This window comes from Trichoderma aggressivum (assembly GCF_033847375.1).
Source record: "Trichoderma aggressivum f. europaeum strain CBS 100526 chromosome Unknown scaffold_004, whole genome shotgun sequence".
Classification (NCBI taxonomy): domain Eukaryota; kingdom Fungi; phylum Ascomycota; class Sordariomycetes; order Hypocreales; family Hypocreaceae; genus Trichoderma; species Trichoderma aggressivum.
The window spans coordinates 1-26,456 of record NW_026946370.1 but is presented as its reverse complement, the minus strand read 5'-3'; the positions used below and the strand labels follow the sequence as shown (position 1 = coordinate 26,456).

Sequence of the window (26,456 nt, the reverse complement as noted above, 5' to 3'; positions counted from 1 at the left end):
TGGACTGATTGTATATTGACATTCTTTGTTTTAGTGAGTATCCAAGGTAAAGCAGAATCGGCAGCAGGGTTCGGTATCGCTACTGTCAGAGGTGGGGTAAAATCGGAAGTAGGGATTAGCATCGGGACGCTTTCTGAGAACTGGTTTTGTAGACGGACAGAACGGCATTGGGACATTTTACATCTAATTCTACTCATGATGTCGTCGGAAATGTACAGCATTGTATGTGTTGGACTCCGATTTTTGGGTCTTCCGGACTATGTGATACGGCATGAATTCCGACGTGGAATATGGGCAGTGTCTTCCGCGTGTCTTGTCAACATGACCCCGCCATCTATGTAGACACGTAAAAAAAGCTGGTTTCGAGCTATAAATGGGCAGCTTCCAGATGCGCTATCCAGCAGAGTGTGCAAGAGCTATTGACCACATCCAATCTAGCTCCTATCTCCGTCCTCATTAAACTGTCTGCCAGCCCATTCACTTTACACCCAGCTTTCAAATGTCACCAGTAAAAGGACTTTGATGTAGCAATCGTTGGGGGTGGAATTGCGGGGCTGACATTAGCGATTGCTCTCAATTCTCGGTCGATTCCAGTCACTCTCTATGAGCAAGCGGCCTCATTTGGAGAGATTGGGGCGGGTGTCTCCTTCAGCCCCAATGCTGTCCAGGCTATGAAAGTTTGCCACCAGGGTATTTACGAAGCATTTGAAACAGTGTGTACTAGAAATCTATGGCCGTCTAAAGAGAAAGTTTGGTTCGATTATGTGGATGCATACAGCGATGTAATGTCCAACGGTGTTCTTGAAACAGCGTTCACCATTTCGAATAGTCTCGGGCAGAACGGCCTCCACCGCGCCCATTTTCTGGAAGAGGCTGTCAAGCTCATTCCCAAACAACTTGCGAGGTTTGGTAAACGACTTCAAAACATCACTGAAGAAGGCAACGGTAGACTCGTGATGCATTTCGACGATGGGACCGCAGCTGAGACTGACGCGATCATTGGATGTGATGGGATCAAATCCCGGGTGCGCCAGGCCATAGTTGGCCCCGATCATCCCTCCGCCCGGCTCGTTTATACTCACAAACATGCGTACCGCGGGCTCATTCCGATGGAGGATGCGTGTGCCGCTGTTGGTGAAGAGCGAGCTCAGAATGCTTGCATGTATGTGAGTTCTCTGCTCAACCCCACGATTCTGATTGGGCTAATGCTTCTAGATGGGGCATGACAAACATATCCTAACCTTCCCGGTGAACCACGGAAAGACTCTTAATTTGGTCGCATTCAGAACGACCTCGGAAGACTGGCCTGACGCCCAGAGATTAACCAGGTCAGGCCAACTGGACGAGCTTCTGCACGAATATCAGGATTATGGGCCCACAGTCATCAAGTTATTAAAGTTGCTCGACCAGAAACTTAATGTGGTAAGTCACTCGCTGTATATCTACATCTCATTACTGAATAGATGCAGTGGGCGATATTTGATCTTGGCTCTCCCGTTCCAATCTTCTATAAAGGTCGCATTTGTATCTCAGGCGACGCTGCGCACGCTACGTCTCCTCACCACGGCGCCGGGGCGGGGTTCTGCATTGAAGATAGTGCTATGTTGGCGGAGCTGCTCGCAGACGAGCAAGTCAAGTCACGGCATGAACTGGAAGCCGTCTTTGCTACATGCGATGCAGAGAGACGATCAAGAGCGCAATGGCTGGTAGAGAGCAGCCGATGGATTGGAGACTGCTACGAATTACGTGCACAAGGGATCGGAAATGACTTCACTAAGATTGAGGCCGAAATCAAGGAAAGAAATGCGATTATTGCTGATATCAACATAGAGCAGATGTGCGCGAGGGCTAAGGACGAGTTGCGGAAGAGGCTGTCAAGCCCTTGTGAGAGGTAAACTATTGTAATCTTAAGCAGTGCAATTACACTCGGGCGTCGAATAGAACAGTGGATATATTACGTATTGTTGGTTCAATCAGTATTGGCCAGCTGTACGAATATTCTTCAGTAACCTCAACCTTAACATAGCCTTTGAACACATTAACCAAATTTCTCATGTCCTAAAGTTTTGAACCGTTTCCAATTTGCGTTCAACGATTAGTCTTAATCCCTCAACAGGCCCATGAAATGCACAAAGCCGACTGGATTAGGAGAAGGAACGTCTATAATCTCTGGTTATCCCTCAGGAGCTACTATACTCTTGAGGACGCTTCAGGGACTTGTAATCTTCTGATACTCGTGGCTGGCCATATAATAGCGTCTAACTTCGCGCCGTTAACCTGCGGGGCACTCTTGAGGATAGGCCCCCTCTGTACTCACGTAGCAAATGACTCGACTAGCGTGGAGGGGAGGGGAGGGAATCGCGTCGATACTGATGGTTAATGTTGTCAAGCAAGTTCTATTTATTCTCTTGATTCAAAACCATCCTTGGAATCAGGGTACTGCCTACCCAGCGTAGATTTTGAGGTAGAAGTCCTTCAAACAACATTTGGCGTCGCCAACTGCTCGTTGAGAGTTCTATTGTATTACTTGGGAACGTTACCGGTGTGGTTGAATGGACATGTCTGATGTCCAAGCTTCAAATGAGTCTTCGGGGCAGTTTACGATACTACCTTCATCTAATGGACCCTTGGAGATGTTCGTCTATAGTATGCCTGCCACACCATTTGCATTGTGTTGAAACAAGTGTAAGATCGTAGCAGATGAAGTGGCCCCAATGCGAATAGTTACTTTAAGAGAGAAAATTGTCAACTTGAAGAACTGCTAATCCATAATCGTTATTGTTAGTGGCTAACATGTACGGGGTAGCTGGTTGGTGATTATACTCATACATAGTACAAAGGCAGTAGTATGAGACGGTGCAATGTCTTCCTTACGCCTCCAGTGGTTAGTGGATTGCATACTGTACGAACCCTTTTGCCCTATTATTATCAGCCTGACCGGCTATATTGAATAATGCATGCAATGTTCTTCTGGTCGGCTGTAGCCCAGCCCCAGACGTGGATAATGGTGAAGTCAATCTTTTACGGGACTTGTGAAACTTGCGTGGGAGTTAGAAGCACTCTGTTCTCTTTATTATTGCCTTAAATCCGCAGGGTATCAATTCCCAATATTAGTGACTGCTTGTGCTGAGGTGGAAAAACTTACCAAAGGCAAATAGTTTGTCTGTCATACTTATTATAGAACAGGGCGACGGCTTGGAAACTCATTGACGGATAGGGTATTTGACAATGTTCTTGCGTAAGATTTGTGGTACGATAGTATGTATGCAAAGTACAGAGTCTCATTTGCTGCCTATGATACACAATGAAATATGTCTGAAATACATAAACTCTTTAAATACAAGCCTTTCAGGTATGTTGAGGCAATACGAAGACACCATCAGGCCACTACACCCAATGATCATTAGCCAATACGTATCGGTATTTTGCCTTTCCTTTCTCCATGTCCACAATAGCGCGGTTTGCCTCACTCATCGGCCACTGCTCAACCCACGGTTTAATACCCTTGTCAGCAGCAAGCTGGAGCATCGCCCGAATTTCGTGTGGCGAGCCTATGAAGCTTCCGGTTAACTTCCGACGTTGTGAAGCAATTCGCCCACGCTAGCTCCCAGAACCATTAGACAGCGCCGGGTCGTAATATCTCAAGTTCTTTCTGAGAACACCCAGGTAGACAAACTATGGACTCAGGGAGTCAGCCTCCGCCTACGCAGCCCGTGAAGAGGAGACGCATTACGGTACATCGCACCAGACCCCGCCAAACCAAGCTGCGAAATTTGAATATCGCTGACACTGCATGTTCTCTATAGAGGGCATGCGATAGATGCCATCACGGATCGCTTAAGGTATTCAGCCCGTTGATAGACTGCAATCTTGCACGACGCTAAAAGAGTAACCATGCGACGCAGTGTGCACCTGGTCCGACGCCGCAGCCTTCCCAGCCTTGCGCTTCATATGGCGCAGAATGCAACTTTGATCGGCCATTCAAGCGTCGAGGAATGAGTTGTGTTCCAAGTAGCCGAATGATACTAGTGAACATTTTCACCGACTACGAAGCGTATCACAGCCACCTGCTCGCTCTCGGGCTACCAAGGTTACCAGCCAACTGCAGCGGCAGCCACCAACATACAGCTTAGTGATGAAAGCGGGCTCGGCATGGAAATATTCTTACGTTGCCGATACCTCGGTGATAGAATATCTGGCAGATCAGTATCACCAGATTGTCTTTCCCATGTAGCATAATTTTTTAAAACTCCTTCCGGTTTCTGTCGTTGATTAAGTCTGCTAGCCTGCTATACTTCCACTGACCGAGCTTCCACGCAAATATTGTCGCTAGGCGGTACCTATTTGATCGATTCCTTTATATCTTAACCATGGCGGTCTGCGCGACTGCCTCCACACGACTATCTAGAGAGTTGCCACCGCGCATTATATTGACTATGAAGAGCAAGGATAATCCCTCGTTGTCGGGCATGTTTTACACTGCTTGTATGAATGCTCTTCCGGTACTGCATACTGACGAGGTCAAGTTTAATTTTATGCGTGCCGAAACACTACTGGGCATGCTATGTCTCGAATACAGTAGTATCTGAGGCTGCTATGCTCACCTTCATAGCTATTTGGCTATGTGTGCCGAGATAGGCTTAGGGTTACTCAATTGAGATAACGCAAAAATTACACCCTTTGAGCGCGCCTTCTAAATCAGCGTATGCTTCGACGCTGTAGTTGAGTTTCTGTTGTTGGATATATTTGTTGGCGATCTCAGTCACGAACTCATGAATCTCAGCGTCGATGTCATTCAGAACGATGGTGCTGCCCTTGAGCGGGCTTGGATTGGACACATCACCCAACATAGCGCTCCCTGCCCCGATAAGCACAATACGAGGAGCTATCTTGAAGTAAAGATTAGAAAGAATATCGATGAAAGAATATGGATTTGTGACAAGAGAAAGCCTATATCGACAATTGATAACGATATGGAGGACTAAGGCCCCAGAGAGAGAGATAATAGCCGTGGTATAGATCAAGTGGCCAGAAAGACAAAGAAAAGCACGGTATCTATATACGAGTACAGGCGGTCTTATAGTAGGCTCCGCGAGAGAGATTACCTGTTTGAGAGTAGGTTAGGATATCTCGTGCACCCCACGACTGCTACTTTTTACCAACCAAAATTACTTCTTTCAAATGACATGTAGAGTTCGTAGTTCAGCTATATAGTTGATAATTCTTTCACCAAATTGGGAATTTGGAGGGTGTTTCATTACATATCTCTTCAAAACCATGGTGAGTACGAGCATGCGTCTACAGCTCCCTCCACACAATATAGTTCCAAGGAACGCATAATTATCGTACTGTACCTAGATATCATGGATAAACTGCTAAATTCAAGCTTGTCAAATTGGTTAAAATCATCTAGACTACAAATGACTCTTAAATTGACTTAGTACCTCAGGTAATGGTGCAGGAGCGATTTAGCTCACCTATGCATGGGTTGGACACTGGTATTTAACAGTTTACCAAGATGACAGGAAGTTTCTTTAGCAATAGAGAAATGCTGAGTAGCGCTTTGAAGTTTGGCCGACGCACGAAGTTGGCCTCCTCTGTGAAATTAGCCCGAAGTCTAAGACGGTAAATACAAGTCCTCGGGGAGGCTCGACCGCTCCGGCGAGAGAAAGCTGCGAAGCGGTGCTTCCAGGCTTCAAGATAGCGGCAGCTATGGTGGCTGACGACCCAGAGTAAACTAACCGAATGCGCAATGAAACCAGCCAATATTACGATCGTTTTCAACTAAAAATTACTCACGATTGCAGTATTCAAAACTTGAATCAAGTTGCGATGGAAAATAAGAATCGTGTCGCAGAACCTATTCAGCTATTGAGCTAGATATTCTTCAAAGTGTCCCAGCTGCCTTCAGATCTCCCTGTCGTCTTTACAGTTCTCACAGATACACGGTTATCACAGGCCACCTCGTACCGAAGAGTGACTGTAATGATAGCGACCATGTTGCTCATCATGGACCTCCGCCATGGGCACGGCTGCCAGCCTAGCCATAGTAATAGTAATGCATGGGTTTCAAAAAATGAATTACAAATTTTCCATGCGATTTTTGGTCACAGTTTCACCTCCGGTTCAGATGGAATATCCCTCTAGCATGGGCTTTACCACACAGCACAGCAGATCGATCACCTTCCTAATTCTCTGGAGAAATTCATGTCCCGTTCATTTCCTACGCCTGTACTAGCTCAGACATAGTTTTACCGCCAAAACTTTTATCGGCTTTATAGAATGCACAAGGCCGTTCATATACTCCATGACAGCTACAAAAGGCGACCTTGGACCTCTATCCAGTGCAAAGCAATCCGGGTCCAATCTCAGTTATATGGTGTGTAAATAGTGCTATGGGCAATACTACAACACTCATCACGAATCATCCCGACTTGGCGAGATGGGGAAGAACCAACAACTCTCCCATGGTCGGTGTTTCTGTAAGTAAATGGGCTTCATGGCTGTCGGTCTCCAAATATTGATACAAAGTTAGTTTGCGTATCCACTTGCAACAGTGCTTACGTCAAATTTTGCCATCCTGAGAGCACGGCAGCAGTATGTGATGAAGTTACAATTGTGATTTTTCATACTATGACATGATTTGTTTTCAACGTCATCAATTTAGTTCTTAAACCAATGAAGAGAGGCCTGGAAATATACAAAGGGATTATAGTCAGATAGGGTATAAACGTACTATTAAAATATTTTACTTTACTTATTCCCTCTAATAGGGAAGGGCTCTGTAGAAGTAGATATCTCTGCGATATTGGAACTAGCGGTGAGTGATGCTGATACCGCTGGGGTGACCTAAGTAATACTAGGACAGTCATGTTCGGGCGCTGTTGCAAAACATATTAGCCTAGGTTCCATGTATACCCAGTCCGGGAATCGTACCATGTGAATCGTGCATCTGCAGGTTGAGCTTTTCATCTGCATGTTCAACTAGGTAGTTCAAGGCTGTGCGAGCCCAAGTCCACAGATGACCCTCAGAGTCGGGCTGAAAGTTCCCACTTCACGTTGCACACAAAGGGCAGACGAGGGAAATCTCCCTCCATCTTTCCCTCACAGGCTTTGTTTCGATCAATTTACCAAGGGGTAAAGGTTTGCACCCTACTCAGGAATGAAATGTCAAGTCGAGGGACGGGTCTTTTATATCAATTGGATATACTCCATACCTTCAGTTTTATTCGTTGAATTACTCAGCGTTAATCAACACCCTAATACCCTGTAGGCTTATTATCAAGATCATAAAGGTTGGGTTACAATAGTATCCTCATTTCAGATTTGCCTATGAGTATATATCTTGATTACATGCAGCTGGTCTCTGTTAGTTGAATTTAAACTCCTCAAAAAGAGTCCGACCCTCATACGCTCTGTTTCTTCCGGACCCCGTTATAATGGCTTTGGCCGTTCCCTCTGTTCGAACATAGTTGTCCGTATCAATGAGGACAAGTCCTGTCGTCACGTTAACCACCATCTCCATACCCTTTCCCAAATCGAACTTTATATCCAAGCCTTCCATAATACCCGTCTTCGCTTTAGGAGGGTATTCGCTGTTCTTTCCCCATGGCCGCACCACTACAGCATTTTTAGTGCAGCTGCCCTGTATCAATTCTCCATTCTGGCTCACATAGCCGGAGAAATACTCTTTTCCTGCTGTATCAATCGCATCAAACCAAACCACTGAGTAAGGCCCCAACCGTGCATGGCCCCAATACCATGATGAAGTGACGGAAACAAACGGTGCGTCACCCCAATTTTTGTCGTGGTAGCCAATTCCGTCGGTGAACTGCACGCAAGTTCCCTGAATGTTCAGGTCGACGACTGCGTCAGCATCAGGTTGCGCGTTCGCCCAGAAGACGTTTGGAAATAGCTCTTCTCTTGCACCAGAGTGGTCAAGGCCACACGACAGATGTGGAGGCGCCCTCGAACGAAGCGTGACGGTACCGTAGCATCCGATGGCTGGGGCATCGACTTTCAAAACGTACGTTGGGCTGGGGCCATCGAGGCTGGTACCATAGAATGAGAAGCCGGAGCCGCTCCACTCGCCAGAAATACCACTCTCGTCAGATTTAATGACCACGTCCCCGGTCACCGGAGAGGTTAAAGAAAAGAGGCTACCATTGCTGAAGGAGCCAGAGATTCCGACTGAGAAGGGACCACCGCCAACATAGGCGAAAGGAAATCCATTGGGGCCAGTGTTGTAGAATACCACAGTTACAGACTCATTTGTTGTGGCAGACACAGCATCAAAATACCACCTTTTGTTTTCAAAGAGTGTAAGCATAAGTCGGCCGCATCGCATAAAAAGAGGCTCACCAGTCGTAGGATGTCTCATTCGCACCCGGCCACAGTTTCGAACCATCAAAGTCTCCTGCGCGGATCTCTGATTCTGCCTTAACGGGGTTGTTGATAAGTTGGTTCGGCAATGTCAGCGAAATAGCGTGAATAGAGGGAAGAAGCCCAAGGGCTATCACAGCCAAGGATTGCAACATGATGACTATGAAATGTTATGTCTCAGTAAATGTTCGTAATGTCTTCAAGAGCACGGGAGAAGAAGCCTTTTATACTAATACCTCACCCGCAATCCGCTGCATCTGAAGCGACTTGGAGACTGCTCCGATATCTACCGAGTAGGCAGAGTATAGACTGGCAAACTTCTAAGCATAGACATCATGTCCCTAGTAGGTAGCGATATACGGAGTTTGCATCTCCCTACCGTATTCCCTCGAAAAATTGGACTGTGGGTCTCTTCGATTTCTTCGCTTAATTATATATATGAAGTTAGCTGACTGCTATCTCTGGTAAATAAATAGTGGACGGAATCTGGAGAGACCCACAGTCCAATTTTTCGAGGGAATACGGTAGTATTATAACTGACAAGGGCTAACTGACATTTTCTCTATATGCAGTATAGTGCCGGAACAAATTATTTAATGTTTTGACCCCTGCCTGCTACTTTAGAGGAACAGATGAGTTCTTGCGTCCAGGTCTCCAATATGGATACAATAGAATATGTTGCCATCCGCTCGGCATTAGTTCGCACCCACTGGACATGTAGAGTAGCCTCTCTGACATTTTTTCCATTTTTGGCTAGAGCCGACATCCACCCCTGGATGACGAGTACACGTATCAACGCGAATCCCGGAAAACGATTGCCTCCCATCCAGGAGACACCTTCTCTCCTTCTTGGCTTGGGGAGCTACACCAGCTCGAATTACGTGCATCTCCATGTACGTTTTAGTACTGTTGGGTTGAATCATAAAGCGCGCGGCTCTTGACAACTTGCTGCAATAGATATATGTAGTCTAGAGGCTGTTCTCTATCAAAATTGCCGGATATGTCATCGAAGCCCCTTCATCACCCGTATCCTGGTAACTAAATATCACTTTGGTGTCCAATAGAGCACGCATGTTAAGTCTGGAGGTTTCTTACCGCACAATACCATTCACCTACAAGGTTCATACGCCAACCACTCTACTGTTTGAGAATAACTGTTTAAGTCCGTGATGCCGCCTTCAATCCCCGAAAAAGCAGCTCAGCCTCGACAAAGTGCATATACATGCACTATAGCTTCTACATCTTTAACCTGACGCCGTGAGAACCACCGCGATTTTTGGCGCCGGATTGGGCGCGGTGTCAGTGATCCGGCAGGCCATGGTTTAGGTTGTGTCAAAGTCTAGAGACTATAGGCTTCTCGTTGTGGCCCCGAACACTCATTATCACTTTCCTCTGGCCATGCCACGCGCCATTGTCCCTGGTCAACTCAACGATGATAAAATCCTAAAGGATCTGCAGCCTCAATTCAGTCAGTACCCAGCCAACGAGTTTGAGTTCATTCTCGGCGCCGCCAGCTCGCTAGATGCGAACAGCAACAGCTTTACCGTCACGTTAAACAAAGGTGGTCAGAAGGCCGTCAAGTACGACCACCTCATCATCGCCACCTTACGTCACTCCGGTGCTTTCGGTTATGAGCATCATGTAACCACCTTACTCAACTACCGCACATGTTCGGTAAATGCGTAGTAACCGAATCCAGGGGCGGAGAAAGCGGGTCAATAAAGTCCGCCATCGCTCGGTGTCAGCAAACAGTCCGCAGCTACAGAGTAGTAGTTTAACATTTCTCCTTTTAATCCTTGCTTGCCTTGCCAGACAACTGCTGATGTTGGTGTGTTTTAGTGCCATGTCCGCCTTCCTGGCAGGCTCTATTAACAAAACATTCTACGATCTGCCTAACTGACACTTTTTCCTGTTTTCAACTAGCAAACGCTTCGTAAAGCGGATTTGTGAGCGCACTGACTACCAACCCCGAAACCAACTAATGCGAGACCATGTCGCCACCTAAAAGTGAATTGAGTCTCAAGGTGGGGCCAGCTTCACACAGGTTAGCACATGATGCCTCTACTTCCCAGAGCGAGAGATTGCGGAAGAGACTCCGGAACCGCTTTGAGCAGCGAGCACGACGTGAGTAAGATAGTGGGTGCTTCAAAGACATTAATGCCGACTCGGTGATAGGGGCCCGCCTAAAAGAAGTAGACTTGGCAAACCAGACTCCTTCCAAAAGAAAGTCACCTTTATTTGAGATTGATCGATGGCGGCTGGACGAAGTAGGCTCTGATCAAACCACCTTCGTTTCTCCGTTAACCAAAACACGGCCACGCCATAATGACGCTGAGACGAGTGTAACTACCAGCGACACGAAAGTTATCATTTGTCAAATAGCGGACAAGTCACCTCTGGTTAATGTGGAGTTTTACGGCCAGCGATTGGAATCTATATCCTCACTTCTGGCAACGAAACCTCCATCATGGCAGATAACATGTCCTCTCTCGGATCATTTACTTCATCTTGTCAACTACAACGCCTTCCGAGGGTTTCTCAGAAACAAAATTCTTCTCTCGCATGTCGCAGAGCACTATTTCAAGCAATCATCGGGTGATGTCGTGAAAGCAAACATCATGGAACCATTTTCAGCCAAGACCGTCATTATCCCGACTGTTTCCGATATGCCCATTTGCCTGTGTCCTACCGAATCTCAGAGAAGGCTTCCCCATAGGACCTGGATTGACTTCCTTCCTTTCCCCAGGATAAGGGATAACCTCATTCTGAATGAGCATCGTTTCAATCACTGGGAATTCATAGTCGATTTAATTGGCTATCCAGTAAGTCGGATGATATATCCTTCAAAGCAAACAATGGGCCCTCCTAAAAGTCATGGTCAACTGGTCCGAGGGGATATGCTTGACGATAGTTTGATAGCAACTAAAAATTGCCTGATATTATGGGGCGATCCAGATAGACCACAAAGTTGGGAAGCCACTCCAGGTTTCATGGAGAAATGGGGTTGGTTGACTGAAGGTTACCCTGAAATATTACATTACAGTAATCAATGGAGAATATCAAGGGGTGAAGAACCAATGTCATACGTTGAGTCTATATGTAAACTATAGAAAAGGGTAATAATATCTTTATGAGAATTAAATATATAATCAATGAATATACTCAATCTTTCATCGAGGATTAAGTACATAATTGGTTTGTTTTAAATATCTTTTTGGAATCCTTAACATGCTTTTTTCTTTTCCTTTAGGGTATGCATGGTTAGGACTCGAAGGTTTAGGTCTTTCCCAAGAAATGAAAAAACGAGGTGGTATGTATGTAGAAGGGTATACATTGCAGAGGAGACATGCGGGCGTGAACGAGAATAAATTACATACACAAAGTCTTATCTAGGTAATCGAATTGTAGGAATTGTCAACCCAATGAAGTTATGGCCCACTATGTAAACAACGTACATTCTCGACCAGCCACACATCAAAAAATAGGATTGAGATGAATCAATGGGAGAAACTAATAGCAGAAGAATTATAGAAGTGAGTTTCTGCATCACAAAATGTTAAATATTGACCTGGAAACCCTCACATGGCGCGAAGTGCTTGGGGTTCTGAGTAAAACATGATTCGCGACACATAAAGTGCACAATGCACAAAATCTCTCCAGTGCCAGGATACTCAGGTGGAAATAACAAAGGTCCAACCAGCTACAGGAACGTCACCGAAAACTGCAGCTATGGCCTCTGCTATTCTGACCGAGTTTTGTCGACTGCTCGCGATTCAAGTACATAGGAGGCTTATAAAATACAGCTCGATTGGGCATTGCAGTAAGTCAACCATCCAATAATTGCTTACGTCGCGTGTAACAAGTATTATTATGTCGAAAAAGGTTGCTTTGATTCGGCGGGCCCATAAATTACTTACCCCATCTCTCATCATGATAAAGGCCTTGCTTTTATGTAACTTTATCTCATTTGCACATGAACCTGTACTGCGGTTAATATGCCCATAACAGAGCGCTAGAATGCAATGCAGAATACAACGTGAACCTCGACCAGTTTCAGCATTGGATCAGCAGTTATTAAAAGTTAAGTCTTGAGCAGAGGACACTACACAGAACTCTTGGTTATGTGTTTGCAATTAGAGTAAAGTTTGAGACGGTAAAGGGTGTCTCATATATATCGAGCCAGCAGCTTTATAATAGCGAGGATAATATAAGAAGCAGCCTCGTTAGTTCTTTAGCGACAGCTTGGCGCTTCTTCAAACTACAATAATTCAGTAAATTATGAAGACCCCTATTATCACAGAAGCTTTTTGAAAATACAAATTGCTAAAAGTTGTGGGAAAGCTGGGCAATGTTTGGCTTCCAGTAGGCTGTATAATCCTAGTGTAACTTATATAGTTATACCTAAACTATAATTATTGAGTGAAATCCAAGGGCCTCTATTATTATATAAGATTTTTAAAAATATAGATTGTCAAAAGGTATTGGGGATTGGGCTATACTCGGTTTCCAATAGGCCAGACAACCCCTGGCATGCCTTGTGCTGAAAGAGCTAAACTGCAACACTTCAGTGGGTTGCAAGGCACCCCTGTTTAATCAGATGTGTTTGGCATGTACTAAGACAAAGTGTCTCTTTATTATGTTCGTGTGTCTAAATGAAAAACACAATCCCTTGAACCTTGCCAGAACCAGGATCCAATGTAGTAATGAACCTTGCCAGAACCAGGATCCAATGTAGTAATGAACCTTGCCAGAACCAGGATCCAATGTAGTAATGAAGTATCAGCTATAAGCCTGGTTTGCGAAGAGCTCTATAACTCAGATTCCATGTTAAACGGCTCTCAAGCTTATTGAAATAAAGCCCTTTCATCACTAGTAACAACTCTTGTCTAGTTTGAGTGTATGTCTAATATTTCCAATCGTCAGAAATGTATATAAAATATAATCTAACCAGAGTACGTTAAACAAGGCAGTATGAGTTAAGTTTGTAGCAACTTACTTTAATGATTGACGATTGTTATTGAGGAGCTAGAAGCCTGGTTATTTTTGAGGTTGCGAACCATTATTATTTCGCGCCTGCCGTCAGGAATCTCATCACCCGGCTCGTCGGATACCATGAAGCTGTTGCGTTGGTATACTGATCGTGCTGTAGCATTATCTGGTCGCACTGCAAGTCGAAGCTCGACGAATCCAGACTGTACGGCCCAGCTCGCAATTCTTCCTATAAGAGAAGAAGCGAGTCCTCTACCTCGAAAGCTAGGGTCCACCCACATTGAGATAATCTCAGCCCCCTCATTCCCTGTCGGGACCCCGGTTGCCATTCCAATTGCGCGCTCGCTGGCAGTCTCATCAACCTTGTATGCCACAAGATCAATTGCATTTCGTATTGATAGTCTGCTGCGCCACCGAGATTCTGGTGCGTTGGCCCAGTCGTTGAATCCAGAACCAAAGGCACCTGGCGTATCTGCCAGCGCTCTCAGGCGCACAGCTTTCCATGCCTCCCAATCGTCAGCTGACAGGGTGCGCAATTCCAACATCTTGACCCTAGATTGCAAGATAGAGGTTACTAGAATGGAAATTATACAGATAATATAAAAAGGGTAGATTCAACAACATTTGAGTTCTCATCTTTAACCGCCTAAGACGGCTGAGTGCGCAAATGCTGTGTGTGACTCATCTTCCGAATCTTATATAGGGTTACTACGTACAGTATGTAGATTACGCTCAGTAACCCCACTTAGACCTCACTTCAAACTCATTATATCGACATGACTCACGGCTTCAGAAGCATTCTACCTTTGCTATCAACGCAAGGAATAGGAATTGCTGCGGGTAAGACTACAGGCAATTGCACATAATTGATGATTACATGACTCAGCTGTCACGCGAAAATGTCGCATTTTGTTTGGGCAAATGGAGTGTGTTCCTGGAATCTCACATGGGGTACGTCTTTATGGAGCCTTGCTGTAGGTAGAAGAAATACGGGCTGTATTTCGGCCTTGGTTACGACACGTACGTCAACCAATAAGAGGTATTAATACTAAGCTGAGCACGGAATGCGAGAGCTCTCGACGATATATGAAGGGCGAAGTTGAATTGCAAAATCCTAGAAACGACGAAAATAAAGATAATAGCTGCTAGGTGTGTATCCAACTTAAATTAGGCAGTCTGTTTCAATTGCAGCTTCTTTACTATTATCTCACAGCATGTATCTCCAAGTCAATGCCTTGTCACCTTTACCAGAAAGCTGCTCAGCGGTGTATTGATTCATATCGCCCCGAGCCACCTTGGCTTCGCGCTTTCTGTTGATTTGCAGGTATGCAAAGACTAAAATGAGGGCGGCAATGATTCCAGCGCTAATGAAGCCAAGCTCCAATGCGTGACCGAGAATATATCGAGGGCCGTCCTTTTGTCGGTAGAAATTCGATGCCATGGCCTATTCTATTTGTTAACAAAATCTGAAGTTCCGCTGAAGTCAAAGGAACCTACTCCGCCAAGATTTCCGATACCAATCTGAAGTGCCATACCGGCGCTCCTCTTGTAGCTGCCGGCCAGGTTGTTTGCAAGCCAAGAAATGATACCAGGGAAGGCTGGATAGATGGAACAGGCTGTAATAAATACGCCACCGTAGACTACCCTTGGATTACTAGATGAGATACACCTAGAGAAAGGAATAGCGGTCAGCTTGATGGATATGAATCGGACTGGAAGTGTGAGAGTGGCGTACATGGAGAAGCCAACAATCATGATACAGAGCAGAGTAATGATGAAGGGGCTTCGCTTTCCAACACGATCCGAAACGTATGCCACGACAACGGCGAGAATAGCAGCTGTGATGTAGATAGGGATTGTCATGAGCTGGGCCTTGTTCGACGTGTATCCCAAATTCTTTATGATGGTAGGAAGAAACAAGCTGATTCCATACAGGGGACAAACGATCTAGCCAAATGTCAGAACTGTGTTAGACGAGAAGAGGACTTGTTTACTCACGCCCCAATAAACCACGATACTGACCCAAATCTGCCAGTCTTTAAAGGCACTCCAGACATACTTCCATTGGAACTCTTCGGCCTGTGCAACTTGCACCTGGTCTGTGTCAAGTTTACCTGCTTGTGCCTGATACTTCAGACGGAGTACCACAAAGGCTCGCTCTTCTTCAGTGAGGAACGTAGCCGTCTCTGGGAAATCTTGTAGGATAAAAAAGGCCAGCACCGCTGCCACCACTGTCGCAATTCCTTCAAGGATAAAGATCCAGCGCCAGCCCTCCAGCCCAGCAGTTCCATCCATCTTAGCAATAGCAAAGGCCAATAGGCCACTGAAAGCACCGGCGATTGAGGCTGCGGAGAAGAACAGCGCTTGGCGAAACTGGATCTCATGTCGACAATACCACATGGTTAAATAGTACTGAATGATTTATTAGCCGAGGAAGAATCTGAAGACAAATTTAGGGAGACATACAGCAACACCTGGAAACAGACCCGCCTCGGTGACGCCTAAGAAGATGCGCGCGATGAGAAGGCCGTGATAGTTTCGTACGATGCCCATTAGGGTCATAACCGTGCCCCAAGCAACCATGATTGTGGGAAGCCAGACACTGGGGCGGAGCCTCTTGAGAAGTAGATTCGAGGGTACCTCAAAAGCTGCATATGTGAAGAAGAAAACAGTGAGACACCAGTTGTACTGATCGGGCGACAGGTTGAGATCCTCTTGGAGGCCCTCAATTTTCGCATTGCCAATGTTTCCTCCTGTACAAGAATAGCGTTAGCATGATATTCGTCATGAATCTTTTCGTCGCACCTACGGTCTAAGAAAGAGAGAAGATAGAGGATCGCAAGCATGGGGATCAACCGAAGATCCATCTATGTCACTTTGTTAGTTATATAGACTGTGTGAGACTACTGCAAACATACTTTGCGAAGGATCTTCTTCTCATCCAGATGAGAAAATGACTCTAGAGTAGCGCTCGAAACTCCCCTGATGCCATTGGCACCGTCAATCTCTACTTTCCCGCTTCGAACAGATGTATTGGCCATCTCTGCCTCCACCACTTTAGCTTTCTCAGTGAAAGAACTGTAGAGAGCCATGATGTTGAGAGAAGATGACACTACTCCTCGGGAGCAATGGTTGAAGAACGATGTTGGTGTGCCTTAGAAGAAGGTTGAATTGATGCGCTTTGATAACGAAATGTAGGGACCATCAGGATGTTGAAATATGCTTGTTTCCACGTCATATATGTTCCTACAGTCTTGACCTTTGCGGATAACAAGCCATTCTAGTTTATTAGACTTCTTCGGTGAAGACTGTGGGTGGCTTGCCGAACGGGCGACCCATAGGGGTGCATTTGGATAAATCATGAGGTGATCAGCTGGGGAAACAGGGCACAGCATCTGGGGGGAATCGCCCTTAGCGTCTCCCCCGCACTTTGTTGGAACGAACTATTGTCTGCAAGGGGAAGCTTTGTGGGTGTGTGTGAGATGTTGAATTGAGCTTAAAATGGCGGTAATAAAAGCGGTAACAAAATGGTTATCGGATCCGACATATTGTAAGGTGAGTTGAGCTCCTGGCGCTGACGACCTACGGATACTCGAGTCATGCATGATGGGCGTGACATTGGCAGTGATTCTCGTTTGACGCCACAGTTCTGGTCGGTTCCGATAATCCACATTAGCATCTATTAAGTCTTCGAGTGATTGGCCGGGAGAGAGTGATCCGATTCGGCTACATCGTGTTGCCACTTTCATTCATAAGCAGTGACATACTTTTCAACGGGAGATAGTAGCTGCTACATGTAGCATGAGTCTCTGTTCCTGCGCATTCATTTTTGCCGATAGCGCCACATTTCCATTTCTTGATCCATACCACGTATCTCCCCTTCTTCATAGCTAGCGTTTACCCCGCATTCTGAGCGTCGAAGGTCTGGGGTAGTAAAAGAACGGAGATATGGATCTAGCAAAGTTTTCTAGAGTACTTTCCTTTTTTCTTCTCCTTTCAGGACAAGTAATCCCGATATAGCACACTCAGACACTTGTTGGATCTCATTATTATCTATCGGATCCGATCCTTGAGTAACGCGTTGTGACTCTGCAAGTATCGGGTGCTTCCAGACGCCCACTTGAACCCATTGTCAGACCATGAGAGACCGCATCGTTACACGCCGTACCCAATTTTCTAGTTGTGACGAATGCCGCAGATCGCGGGTCGCATGCGATGCGCAGAACCGACGCAGTGTTGCTGATATACCATCTGCTCCCTGTACCCGCTGCTTGAATCGGAATCGAGCCTGCACATTCAAAGTTAGACCCAAGAACAAATTTCTAAGATTCAGCGAACCTAACCATCATGTACAGTGGATCCAAGATGCCAAAGAGGGATCTTCTACTAGACATACAACTATTTCCTCGAAATCGCAAGGTCGATATAAGCGAACCTCCCACCTTCTCATCGACCAAGTATCAGCAGAAGAGCCAACTAATGCATCTTCGCCGGAGGTTAATCCCATCAACAGTCATGATTTTTGGCAGAGTCCACTCAGGCCTACGCCATACTCACAGCTTGAGTCTTCAGAGCAAGCTTTGTCGGAGCTTGTATCTCCCCTCTCAGACGCTGAGACGCATCCACTGAGCAACTCTCATTCTGAATGGCTTCACACTCTGTATAGACAAAATTTTGAGGTCGTTTTTGGGTCTTGGATGGGCCGGTACTGCTGCCCTTTCCTGTAAGTGTGGGCTACAGCCCTGCCTCTCCCGTGTATCTCTAGCTTACTGTGATAGATTTGGACAAGATGACCTCGCCGAACGGTACATTAGCATATCAGATTTGTGTCGTCACCTCGACAGATACATGGCTGAGACTTCTAAAGGGAATCAAAGCTCCGGCCAGGCACAGTGGATTCGGCAGGACGAGAAACGAGACGTTTCAATTGAACAATCGTTGTGCAATAGCATTGCTGCTTTCGCCGCAAGATGGCTACCAATCACCCCTTCAGATGATTTAGTCGGCATCGATAACCTGCACCAAATACAGACCATGTGGCGACAGGCTCGAAGGGACATGCTGAGAATTATCAATCGCCCCTCGTATCGATCGATGCTGTCCCTTTTTCTCTTTGCTTTGACTCCCATCCCGATGGGTATTTCGGAAGACGAGGAGATGGATGGTGTCTCTGGACAAGTTTGCATCCACGCGGCTTTGCAACAAGTCCAGTCTCTTCGGGCCCGGCAAAGAAACCTACAGTTCAGTGGCTCAAAAGTGTTTCCGTCGTTGAGTTCGGCATCTATATGTGCCACTCCAGAAGCTGCCGATACTTCTAGTTTTATCAACGCGGAAAACATTGCATACTGGGCAGCAATCACATTTGACACATCCGCATCTCTCACCCTCAATTGCAGACCACTTCTCTCATCAGGGCTCTTTGGCTTTGAGTCCGAATTTACGTGGAAATTGGTTCGGACTTGCTTGAATGTGTTTAATGAATCTTCAAAGAGTTGGCGCCTAGGCAGTGCTGAGATGACAGATGAAAGAGCCAACGAGATTATCGCAGCTGCCGCCTGCTGGAAGCTGTTGACTTGGAAGCTGGCTGCCAATCTCAAAGAAGCTCTTCGGGATGGCCACGATGAGCATGAGGTTCGAAAGGCCCTTTCCTATGTTAGCAGTTCCATTAAGGAGTTTGATACTACATTCCGTCCTTTTCTTGATGAATGCTACAAGCGTATGCAGTTCCTTGGTCAGCAAACAAAGCTTCGTTGGTGTGAGTATGCTCGACACATCCATAACAGTTCCTTTTGGCTAACCTCAGCTTAACCAGTCTCTTTGATGCTTCATTATTCTTTGAGCATCCTGATGGTGCTGGATACGATAGAAGTCGTAGATCGGTACGACTTGCTTGTTGATCTTAAAGATGCTAGTGTGGAAGCAGAAAACACTGTCATAAATGCACTGGCATTTGGTCTTCATAATACCATTACGTTGAGACGAGACATCGATTCTCCTTTACCAGGTCTACCTAGCGGAGGCGGAACAACTCGTAGTATGACATTTACTGCTCCCCTTATCGCCATCGATCCTTATCCACATCATGTGGTGGCGTGTGTGCAACTCATGCGCAAAGCCATCGACCGAGACTATAGGGATAAAAAAATCACACAGGAATCATATGACAGCTTAAGCTCAACTTTAGAATCAGCGTTGAAGCATCTTCCCCAGAGCTCAAAGTCAGTCCAAGCATCTCGATAGATGTTTTCTTCAGCAGCGCCAGATGACAAGAAACTCGAAGATACGCACATTTCGTACAAGAGGCTACCCTCCCATCCACATGGCCAATGGAATGGCTGTGAGATTGAGGACTAAGCGTATTCTAATTATTAATACAGTGAACAAATGACCACAAAAGAATAGCTCAGTTTCAATATCCGAGATTTGCATCTGAAGTCATATCTGACGTGATGTATTTAAGAAATTGGGTTGTAGCTGACCAGTCTCCTTTCAGCCGTGCGTTGATCCCCATCCCAAGCCATATCATTGTTCAGAATTTCTCAGTCAGCAACCCTAAGCTCTCACCTACGATGTAGGGTGCGAGGCTTACAATAGCCATAAATCTGACGATAAGCATCTACTTTGCTCTCATAAGGATGGCATTGTACCTCTCCCTAAGAAAAATATTTTGCGTCTCGGGTGCAGAGGCCGAATCCTAAGCGATACTCGTAGGTTGAGGAGGATACAGGCCACCGTGGGGAGATTTTGCGCCAAGTTTACCCTTTTCAAGATATTCACGACGCAAGAAGTCCACAGTATAAGTTGGAGACAGCTGGCGCTCCTTAATGTAGTGATCCTCTATAAGGGCAACAGTGTCCAAACCAACGGCTTTTCATATGTCAGTGAAAATATTCAAGCCGAAGGAGAAAATACTAACCGTCCATAAATTTACAAGGCCCTCCCCAACTTCTCGTTAATTCTATGAAGAGAGTGTCGATTTCCTCTGGCGTTGACACTCCTTCGGCGAGAATGGACAACGTCTCCCTTTTTATCGCCGCCCAGAGTCTGTTGAAAATGAATCCTGTGCATTCTTTTTTTGCAAAGAAAGGCTTAGAACCGACTTCTCTCTGTCTATTCATTAGGAAAGGAAAGATGTCTGGATCTGTGTAACCATCCGTCATCAGCTCCACGACCATGTTTTCGGGAGGCATGTAGTAATGCGTATTCAGGACTCGCGATTTTGTTGTGTCTTTGACTTTTCCAAGCATCTCAGAGGACTTGTATGATGATGAATTGCTGGCTAAAATGGCATCCTTGGGAGCATGGATTTCGAGTTCCGAGAAAGTGTCTATTTTTATTTGGATTTTCTCGGGGACTGCCTCGATGACAAGCCAGGCGGTTTGGACAGCCATGTCAAGATCTTGGAATATTCTGACGGTTCCAGCGGTTGTCTTTCCGGCAGCAGGGTACCTTTCAGCATTCTCTTTGATGTAGTTGAGACAAGACTCATGCTGTTTTTGATCTGGCTCCCGAATTTGGACGTCATATCCACCAGATGCCCAAGTACAAGCTGGAATATTAGCTTAAAGGATATCTGAAGTCTCGCAGAGTTACAAACCAATGCGTCTCCCCAATACACCACCTCCTAGGACGGCAACTGGACGGTGAGAATAATTCTCTGGTAACATGTTCGTTGGTGTGATACGAAGAGACACGATGGGTCAAGAGATATGCTTAGTAGGCAGTAATTACAAGGATGGAATCGATTATCTGAATATAGAAGAGAAATTCGAGAAACTAGCAGAAAATATATATAGGCAAGGGCCGGGCTTGAGAGAAGAATCCGGTGGTCTCCGGAGAGTTGCACAAACCTGCAAGCAGGGACATTCAAATCGGGACTTTACCTCCTCAACCCCGGCGAGGCACGCGGACTGTGGGCCACCCTTAGCGTGGTAACGACGGTCAGGTACAGATCTTCTGGTCTGTGGGGGAAGCGTGGCAAACAAACCTACTGAAGCAAAAGTTCTTACATGCTATGGAAACTAGGCCTAAGCCTCTACCCAGATTTGGACTCTGGGATGAACCTTAACCAACCTTGAGGTCGATGCATTTTTCAAAATATGCGGATTGGGGGCCATGTTCGATTACCTACCTATTAATCCATCGGTTATTTAAGTCCAACGACCTTAGAAACACTAGTAAATAACAGGTGCGCACAGACTATTTAGACTAGAATAACCGTGGACTAGAATAACTACTATAGTTGGCTAGATTATAACCCGAGTGGAACCTGTTAGCTAAACCTAAGTAAAGTTTTATAACTCTGGCATTTCTATTATATAAATAAAGAAAAAAGCTTAAGCTTTTTAATCTATAGATTAAGAACTAAAATAGTTTATTATTAGTGGCTAGTTTAATTTATAAATTAAAAAAACAGCTGCGCTTTCTTTACTCTAAAATACTAATAGAAACAGGCTGCGTTTCTTTATCTATAGATTAAAAAAGCAGGCTTACTTCTATAGCCTAAACTAAAATAACCTAGACTAAAATAACCTAGACTTAAATAACTATTATAATTAACTAGATCTAAACCTAAGTAAGGATTATCAGCTGCTTTTAATTAAGTTAAGCTATATTATAATATAGTAATAAAAGGGCAGCTATTACTATATAAATATAATAGTTAATTACTTAATAAAAAAAAAAGTTTTATTATTATTATTTATCCTTAAGTATTAGCTATAAATATATTTAATTAAATTAAGTATATTTAACTATATAAGCTATATAGCTTATTAATTTATTTATAGTATTATACTACTATTTAACTATTATTAAAAATAATTATATTATACTTTTAAAAATAGTATAAGCTTATAAAATTTATACTAAAAAGTATTATTAATTTTTATTTTTTTATAAAAACTAATATTACTATAAATAACCCTTAATCTACTAAGTTATTAAATAACTATAGCTTATTTATTAGCTATTTACTAATACTTTAAGGCTATAATTATAAAGAATACTATTTTTTTATTATTAATAAAAAAAATATAAGTATATATAAAAGTAATAGTAATTATTAATTTAAGAATAGTAAAAAAGATTAGAAAATTATTATATTATAAATATTCTTATGGAAATAGTATACTAAGTATTAGATTATAAATATAAGTAATTAGCAGGGTAGTATAATAAGCAGTAAGTATATCTAAGGCTTATATAATATAAAGGAAGGGGATATTTATAATAATAGTAGTAATAATAATATTAAGGCATTAGCTAAAATAGCTAAGGTTTATAAATAAGGTATTATAAAGCTTAAGGTAAAGTAGTAATAGTTAATTAAAATATTAGGCGGGGTAAATACTAAGTTAAATTAAGTTAAGTTTATAAAGCTAGCTTATTATTTATAAAAAAAAAACTAAAAAATACTTTACTAAGTAAGCTTACTGCTAGCCTTAAAGGTAGCTAAGTAGTAATTATATTACTAAGAGATAATTAAAGTAAACTAATAACTATAGTACCTTAGGGCAAGCTTTAATTAAGTTCTTTATAAATATATTTAGCGGATTAAGTAAGTACTAGATAAAATACTTAAGTAGCTAGCTAGTATTAACTTAATAAAGCTATTTAATAAGCTATTTAAGAAGAACTAAAAGGTTATAATAATAAAGAGGTATAATTTATATTAGCAGTAATATTTTTACTATTATATTAAGGTCTAGCTACTAGGGCGCGCTAAGGCTAAAAGTAAGTATAATATTTAGTTTACTAACTTATAATAGGCAGAGCTTAAGGAGGTTATATAATATTTTAATACTTTTATAACCGCTTTTAAAAATAACAGGCTAAAAAACTAGGATAAAAACAATAGCGATAATAATAATAATAATAAGTATAATAACCTAAAGTAGAATATACTTAATTTAATTATTTTTTAATACTATATTAGCTTAATTAAGTAAAAGCTAGGCAGAGAGCAGTATTACAACCTGCTTTTATACTTTATAACTATACTTAGTATTAACTAATTATATAAAATATAAATTTTATTATACTTATATACCTACTTTCTTACTAGTTTTTTATAATATAAATATATTTTAATATTAAAATACTTTTTTAAAGGTAATAATAATAGTAAAATAAATAAATCTAATAAATTAAGTAAGTTAAATAAAGGCTTAAGTAGTAGTAAGGCTAGGCTTAATATTATTAATTACTTCTAAAAGAAATATTATTAATAGCTTATAAATAGCTTATATATACTATTTAGTATAATTATTTAGTAAATAATATATAATAAGGGCTATTAGTAATAAAAAAATAAAATAGCTTATTTAGTATAAAAAAGTAATAGGCTAATATTTAATTATTAAGGGGAGTAGATTAAGGTAAGCGGCTTTTAGTATATTATATAAGCTACTGCTGCTAATACTAAGTTATTAATAAATAAGCTTATATTTAATTAATAAAGTTAAATAAAGAAAATAATTTAGCTTAGGGATATTACTAATAGCTTAATATATAAGGGCCTAGGTAAGTTATTTATTATAAACTAGAAAAATATATAGCTTAAGCTAGGGTTTAGGTAAATAATAAAGGCTATTAGTAAAATATTTTAAAAAAGGGTTAGGGGTAATAATAAAAGTATAAAGTATAAATACTACTAGTAAAGGGTAAAAGACTTTATTATATTACTTAAGTAATTTAAGGTAAGCTTTATTAAGGTAATATATATTTAAAAAGAATAACTAAGGCGTAGGCTAAAGATAATAATACTTAAGTACTATAATATAAATAAACTATAAAAAAATATTTTTATATTTAATAAGTAAGTAATATTAGTAATAAATTATAATAAAAGTAAAAAATTAATAAACTAAGGCTATAGGGTAGTGCGCTTTTTACTAAAATATTTAAGCTAGGTTATAGTAATATATATTATATAACTACTACTATTTAAGAAAGTAATATATAAGCTATTTAGTATTTATAAGCTATTTAAGAAGCTTAGCCTATAGCTTTAGAAAATAGTTAAGTATAAACTTTAGAATATAAAGTATTTTAATAAGTACTTAAGTTTACTTACTAATATATATTTTAGTATTAAGCTTAAAGTATTAAACTATTAATATATAGTTATTAAGCTTAAGCACTAAATTAAGGGTTTAGTAATTTACTAGCTTAAGCTAGATAGAGTTAAGGCAGCGGGGGATAGTAATAATAATAGCTAATTTAACCTATTAATAAGTAAGTTATATAAGTAGTAGTAAATAAAATATATCTAAGATCTATAGGTAATATATAGTAGTTTTATAATATATAACTATTATATATTAAATATTTTTTACTTAAATTAGCTATAGCTAAAGATAGTATTAAATTTTTAAAAAATTAATAAGCTTTAGTATAAATTTCTTAAGTATATAAATAAAGACTTTAGGTAAAAATAAAGGCTTATTAATAATAATAAAGGGCTATAGTAGTAGCTAGTTAAGTAAGCCTGCTTATAGTAATTAATATAAAGTAATAATAATACTTTTTAAGAAATTTTATATTAAATAAGGTAAATAAGGTAAATACTATAGTTACTATAGTTACTACTAAGAAAAGTAATTAGTTATTATTAATAGTAGGCTAAGTTAAAAAAAGTTACTACTAGGGTAGTTAATATAAAAAAGGTAATAAGAAAAGTAATAAGCTTAAAGAAAATTAAGGCTAAGTTAGGGAGAATACTTAAGAAAAGTATAGCTTAGAAATTTAATAAATAATATAAGGGTATATATTAGATTATAAACTTATATAATAATAATATATAAAATAATATATTAATACTAATACTTTTAATTAATAATAGTAAAAGTATTTTCTTTTTTTTACTATTTTTTTTTAAAAAGAAGGCTAGGCTTAGTAAATAAATAAATATTATAGTAGTTTTATTTATTATATTAGTAAATAACTTAATAGCCTAGGGTTAGGATTTTAGAGTAGATTATATATATTAGTATAATAATATTAATAAAACCTATAATAAGTAATAGTAAAATATAAGCTTAGTAATAGTAAACGTAAATATTATTATTAATAAAGGGTTTATAATATATATTAAGAGTATTTAAGCTAGAGGGCTACTAAGAATTATTTTCTTTAATAAATATTATATAATTATTATTAATATAAGCTATTAAAAATAACTAAGCTTACTTATAAGTTTATATTAGTATAAATATTTAATAATAATATTAATAATAATACTACTAGTATTAATAAAGGGCTAGTTTTATAAGTGTATATTAATATAAGAGATTACTATTATTTAAGCTTAAATAGTAAGGCTAAATATTTACTATAGGGTCTAAAGTATAAAGGCAGTAGGTAAAAGTAGGGCTATAGTTATAAATAGTATTATAAAGGAAATAATATAAATAAAAATAAAAATAATAAGTAAGTAAAAGAAAGTTATATACTACTACTTAATTAATAAGTATAAGGTATTAGTAGTATATATTAGCTATAGATATTATTATAGTAAAATAGTAAGTAGTGTATAAGCTAAAGTACTTTAGGTATAGTTTAATAAAGAGAATAAGTAGTATTAGATTATAGTAATAATAGGCTTAGGGATAGAAGTAAATATTAAAGGAATTATTAAGGTGATTTATATATAATAACTATATAAAATAGTAGACTTTACTTAGTAAATAAGGTATAGTAGGTAGTAAAAGGGTAAGGTAATAGACTTAGTTATTATAATAAATAATATATTAATATAGTTTAATAAGTTTAGTAGTAATATAAATTATAAAAACTAAAAGGTAATAAAGAACTTTATAAAGATTATAAACTATTATTAAATATATTTAAGTATATTTTTTAATAAAAAAAGGTAGTAATATAATAATTTAAGAGTTATAAAGTATAATTAATATCTAAAGAAAAAAACATAGACTTAAATATTAATAAGTAAGGGAGATATAAAAAAAAAAAAGGAGGAGAAGAGTAATTATAGGCTGTAAACTCGTCTCTGACGTTAGGGTTCGGGTCATATAAAAAAAAAAAACTAACTAAACTACTAACTAAAACTCTTCCCCCGGGGG

The 26,456-nt window shown here is 41.0% G+C and overlaps 6 protein-coding genes across 6 annotated transcripts; 3 read left to right on the top strand and 3 right to left on the bottom strand.

The window, feature by feature from the left end:
• Window positions 1-198: 198 nt before the first annotated feature.
• On the top strand, window positions 199-1,895 carry Triagg1_1584 (uncharacterized protein; the record flags this gene model as incomplete). Its single annotated transcript, XM_062895670.1, has 4 exons — window positions 199-222; window positions 516-1,166; window positions 1,216-1,422; window positions 1,470-1,895. 4 exons carry the CDS (start codon window positions 199-201, stop codon window positions 1,893-1,895), a joined length of 1,308 nt encoding a protein of 435 aa, XP_062759123.1.
• Window positions 1,896-7,369: 5,474 nt separating this feature from the next.
• Triagg1_1583 (uncharacterized protein) lies at window positions 7,370-8,639 on the bottom strand (the record flags this gene model as incomplete). The annotated part of the gene is made up of 3 exons (XM_062895669.1): window positions 7,370-8,303; window positions 8,362-8,542; window positions 8,624-8,639. 3 exons carry the CDS (start codon window positions 8,637-8,639, stop codon window positions 7,370-7,372), a joined length of 1,131 nt encoding a protein of 376 aa, XP_062759122.1.
• A 1,141-nt stretch (window positions 8,640-9,780) lies between these two features.
• On the top strand, window positions 9,781-10,068 carry Triagg1_1582 (uncharacterized protein; the record flags this gene model as incomplete). The annotated part of the gene is made up of 1 exon (XM_062895668.1): window positions 9,781-10,068. One exon carries the CDS (start codon window positions 9,781-9,783, stop codon window positions 10,066-10,068), a length of 288 nt encoding a protein of 95 aa, XP_062759121.1.
• A 3,311-nt stretch (window positions 10,069-13,379) lies between these two features.
• Triagg1_1581 (uncharacterized protein) lies at window positions 13,380-16,463 on the bottom strand (the record flags this gene model as incomplete). The annotated part of the gene is made up of 8 exons (XM_062895667.1): window positions 13,380-13,923; window positions 14,583-14,815; window positions 14,869-15,040; window positions 15,107-15,318; window positions 15,370-15,783; window positions 15,838-16,124; window positions 16,181-16,238; window positions 16,290-16,463. The coding sequence occupies 8 exons, from the start codon at window positions 16,461-16,463 to the stop codon at window positions 13,380-13,382; spliced, it is 2,094 nt and encodes a 697-aa protein (XP_062759120.1).
• Window positions 16,464-18,219: 1,756 nt separating this feature from the next.
• On the top strand, window positions 18,220-19,611 carry Triagg1_1580 (uncharacterized protein; the record flags this gene model as incomplete). The annotated part of the gene is made up of 2 exons (XM_062895666.1): window positions 18,220-19,126; window positions 19,184-19,611. 2 exons carry the CDS (start codon window positions 18,220-18,222, stop codon window positions 19,609-19,611), a joined length of 1,335 nt encoding a protein of 444 aa, XP_062759119.1.
• A 454-nt stretch (window positions 19,612-20,065) lies between these two features.
• Window positions 20,066-21,038, bottom strand: Triagg1_1579 (uncharacterized protein; the record flags this gene model as incomplete). The annotated part of the gene is made up of 3 exons (XM_062895664.1): window positions 20,066-20,238; window positions 20,288-20,920; window positions 20,969-21,038. 3 exons carry the CDS (start codon window positions 21,036-21,038, stop codon window positions 20,066-20,068), a joined length of 876 nt encoding a protein of 291 aa, XP_062759118.1.
• Window positions 21,039-26,456: the final 5,418 nt, after the last annotated feature.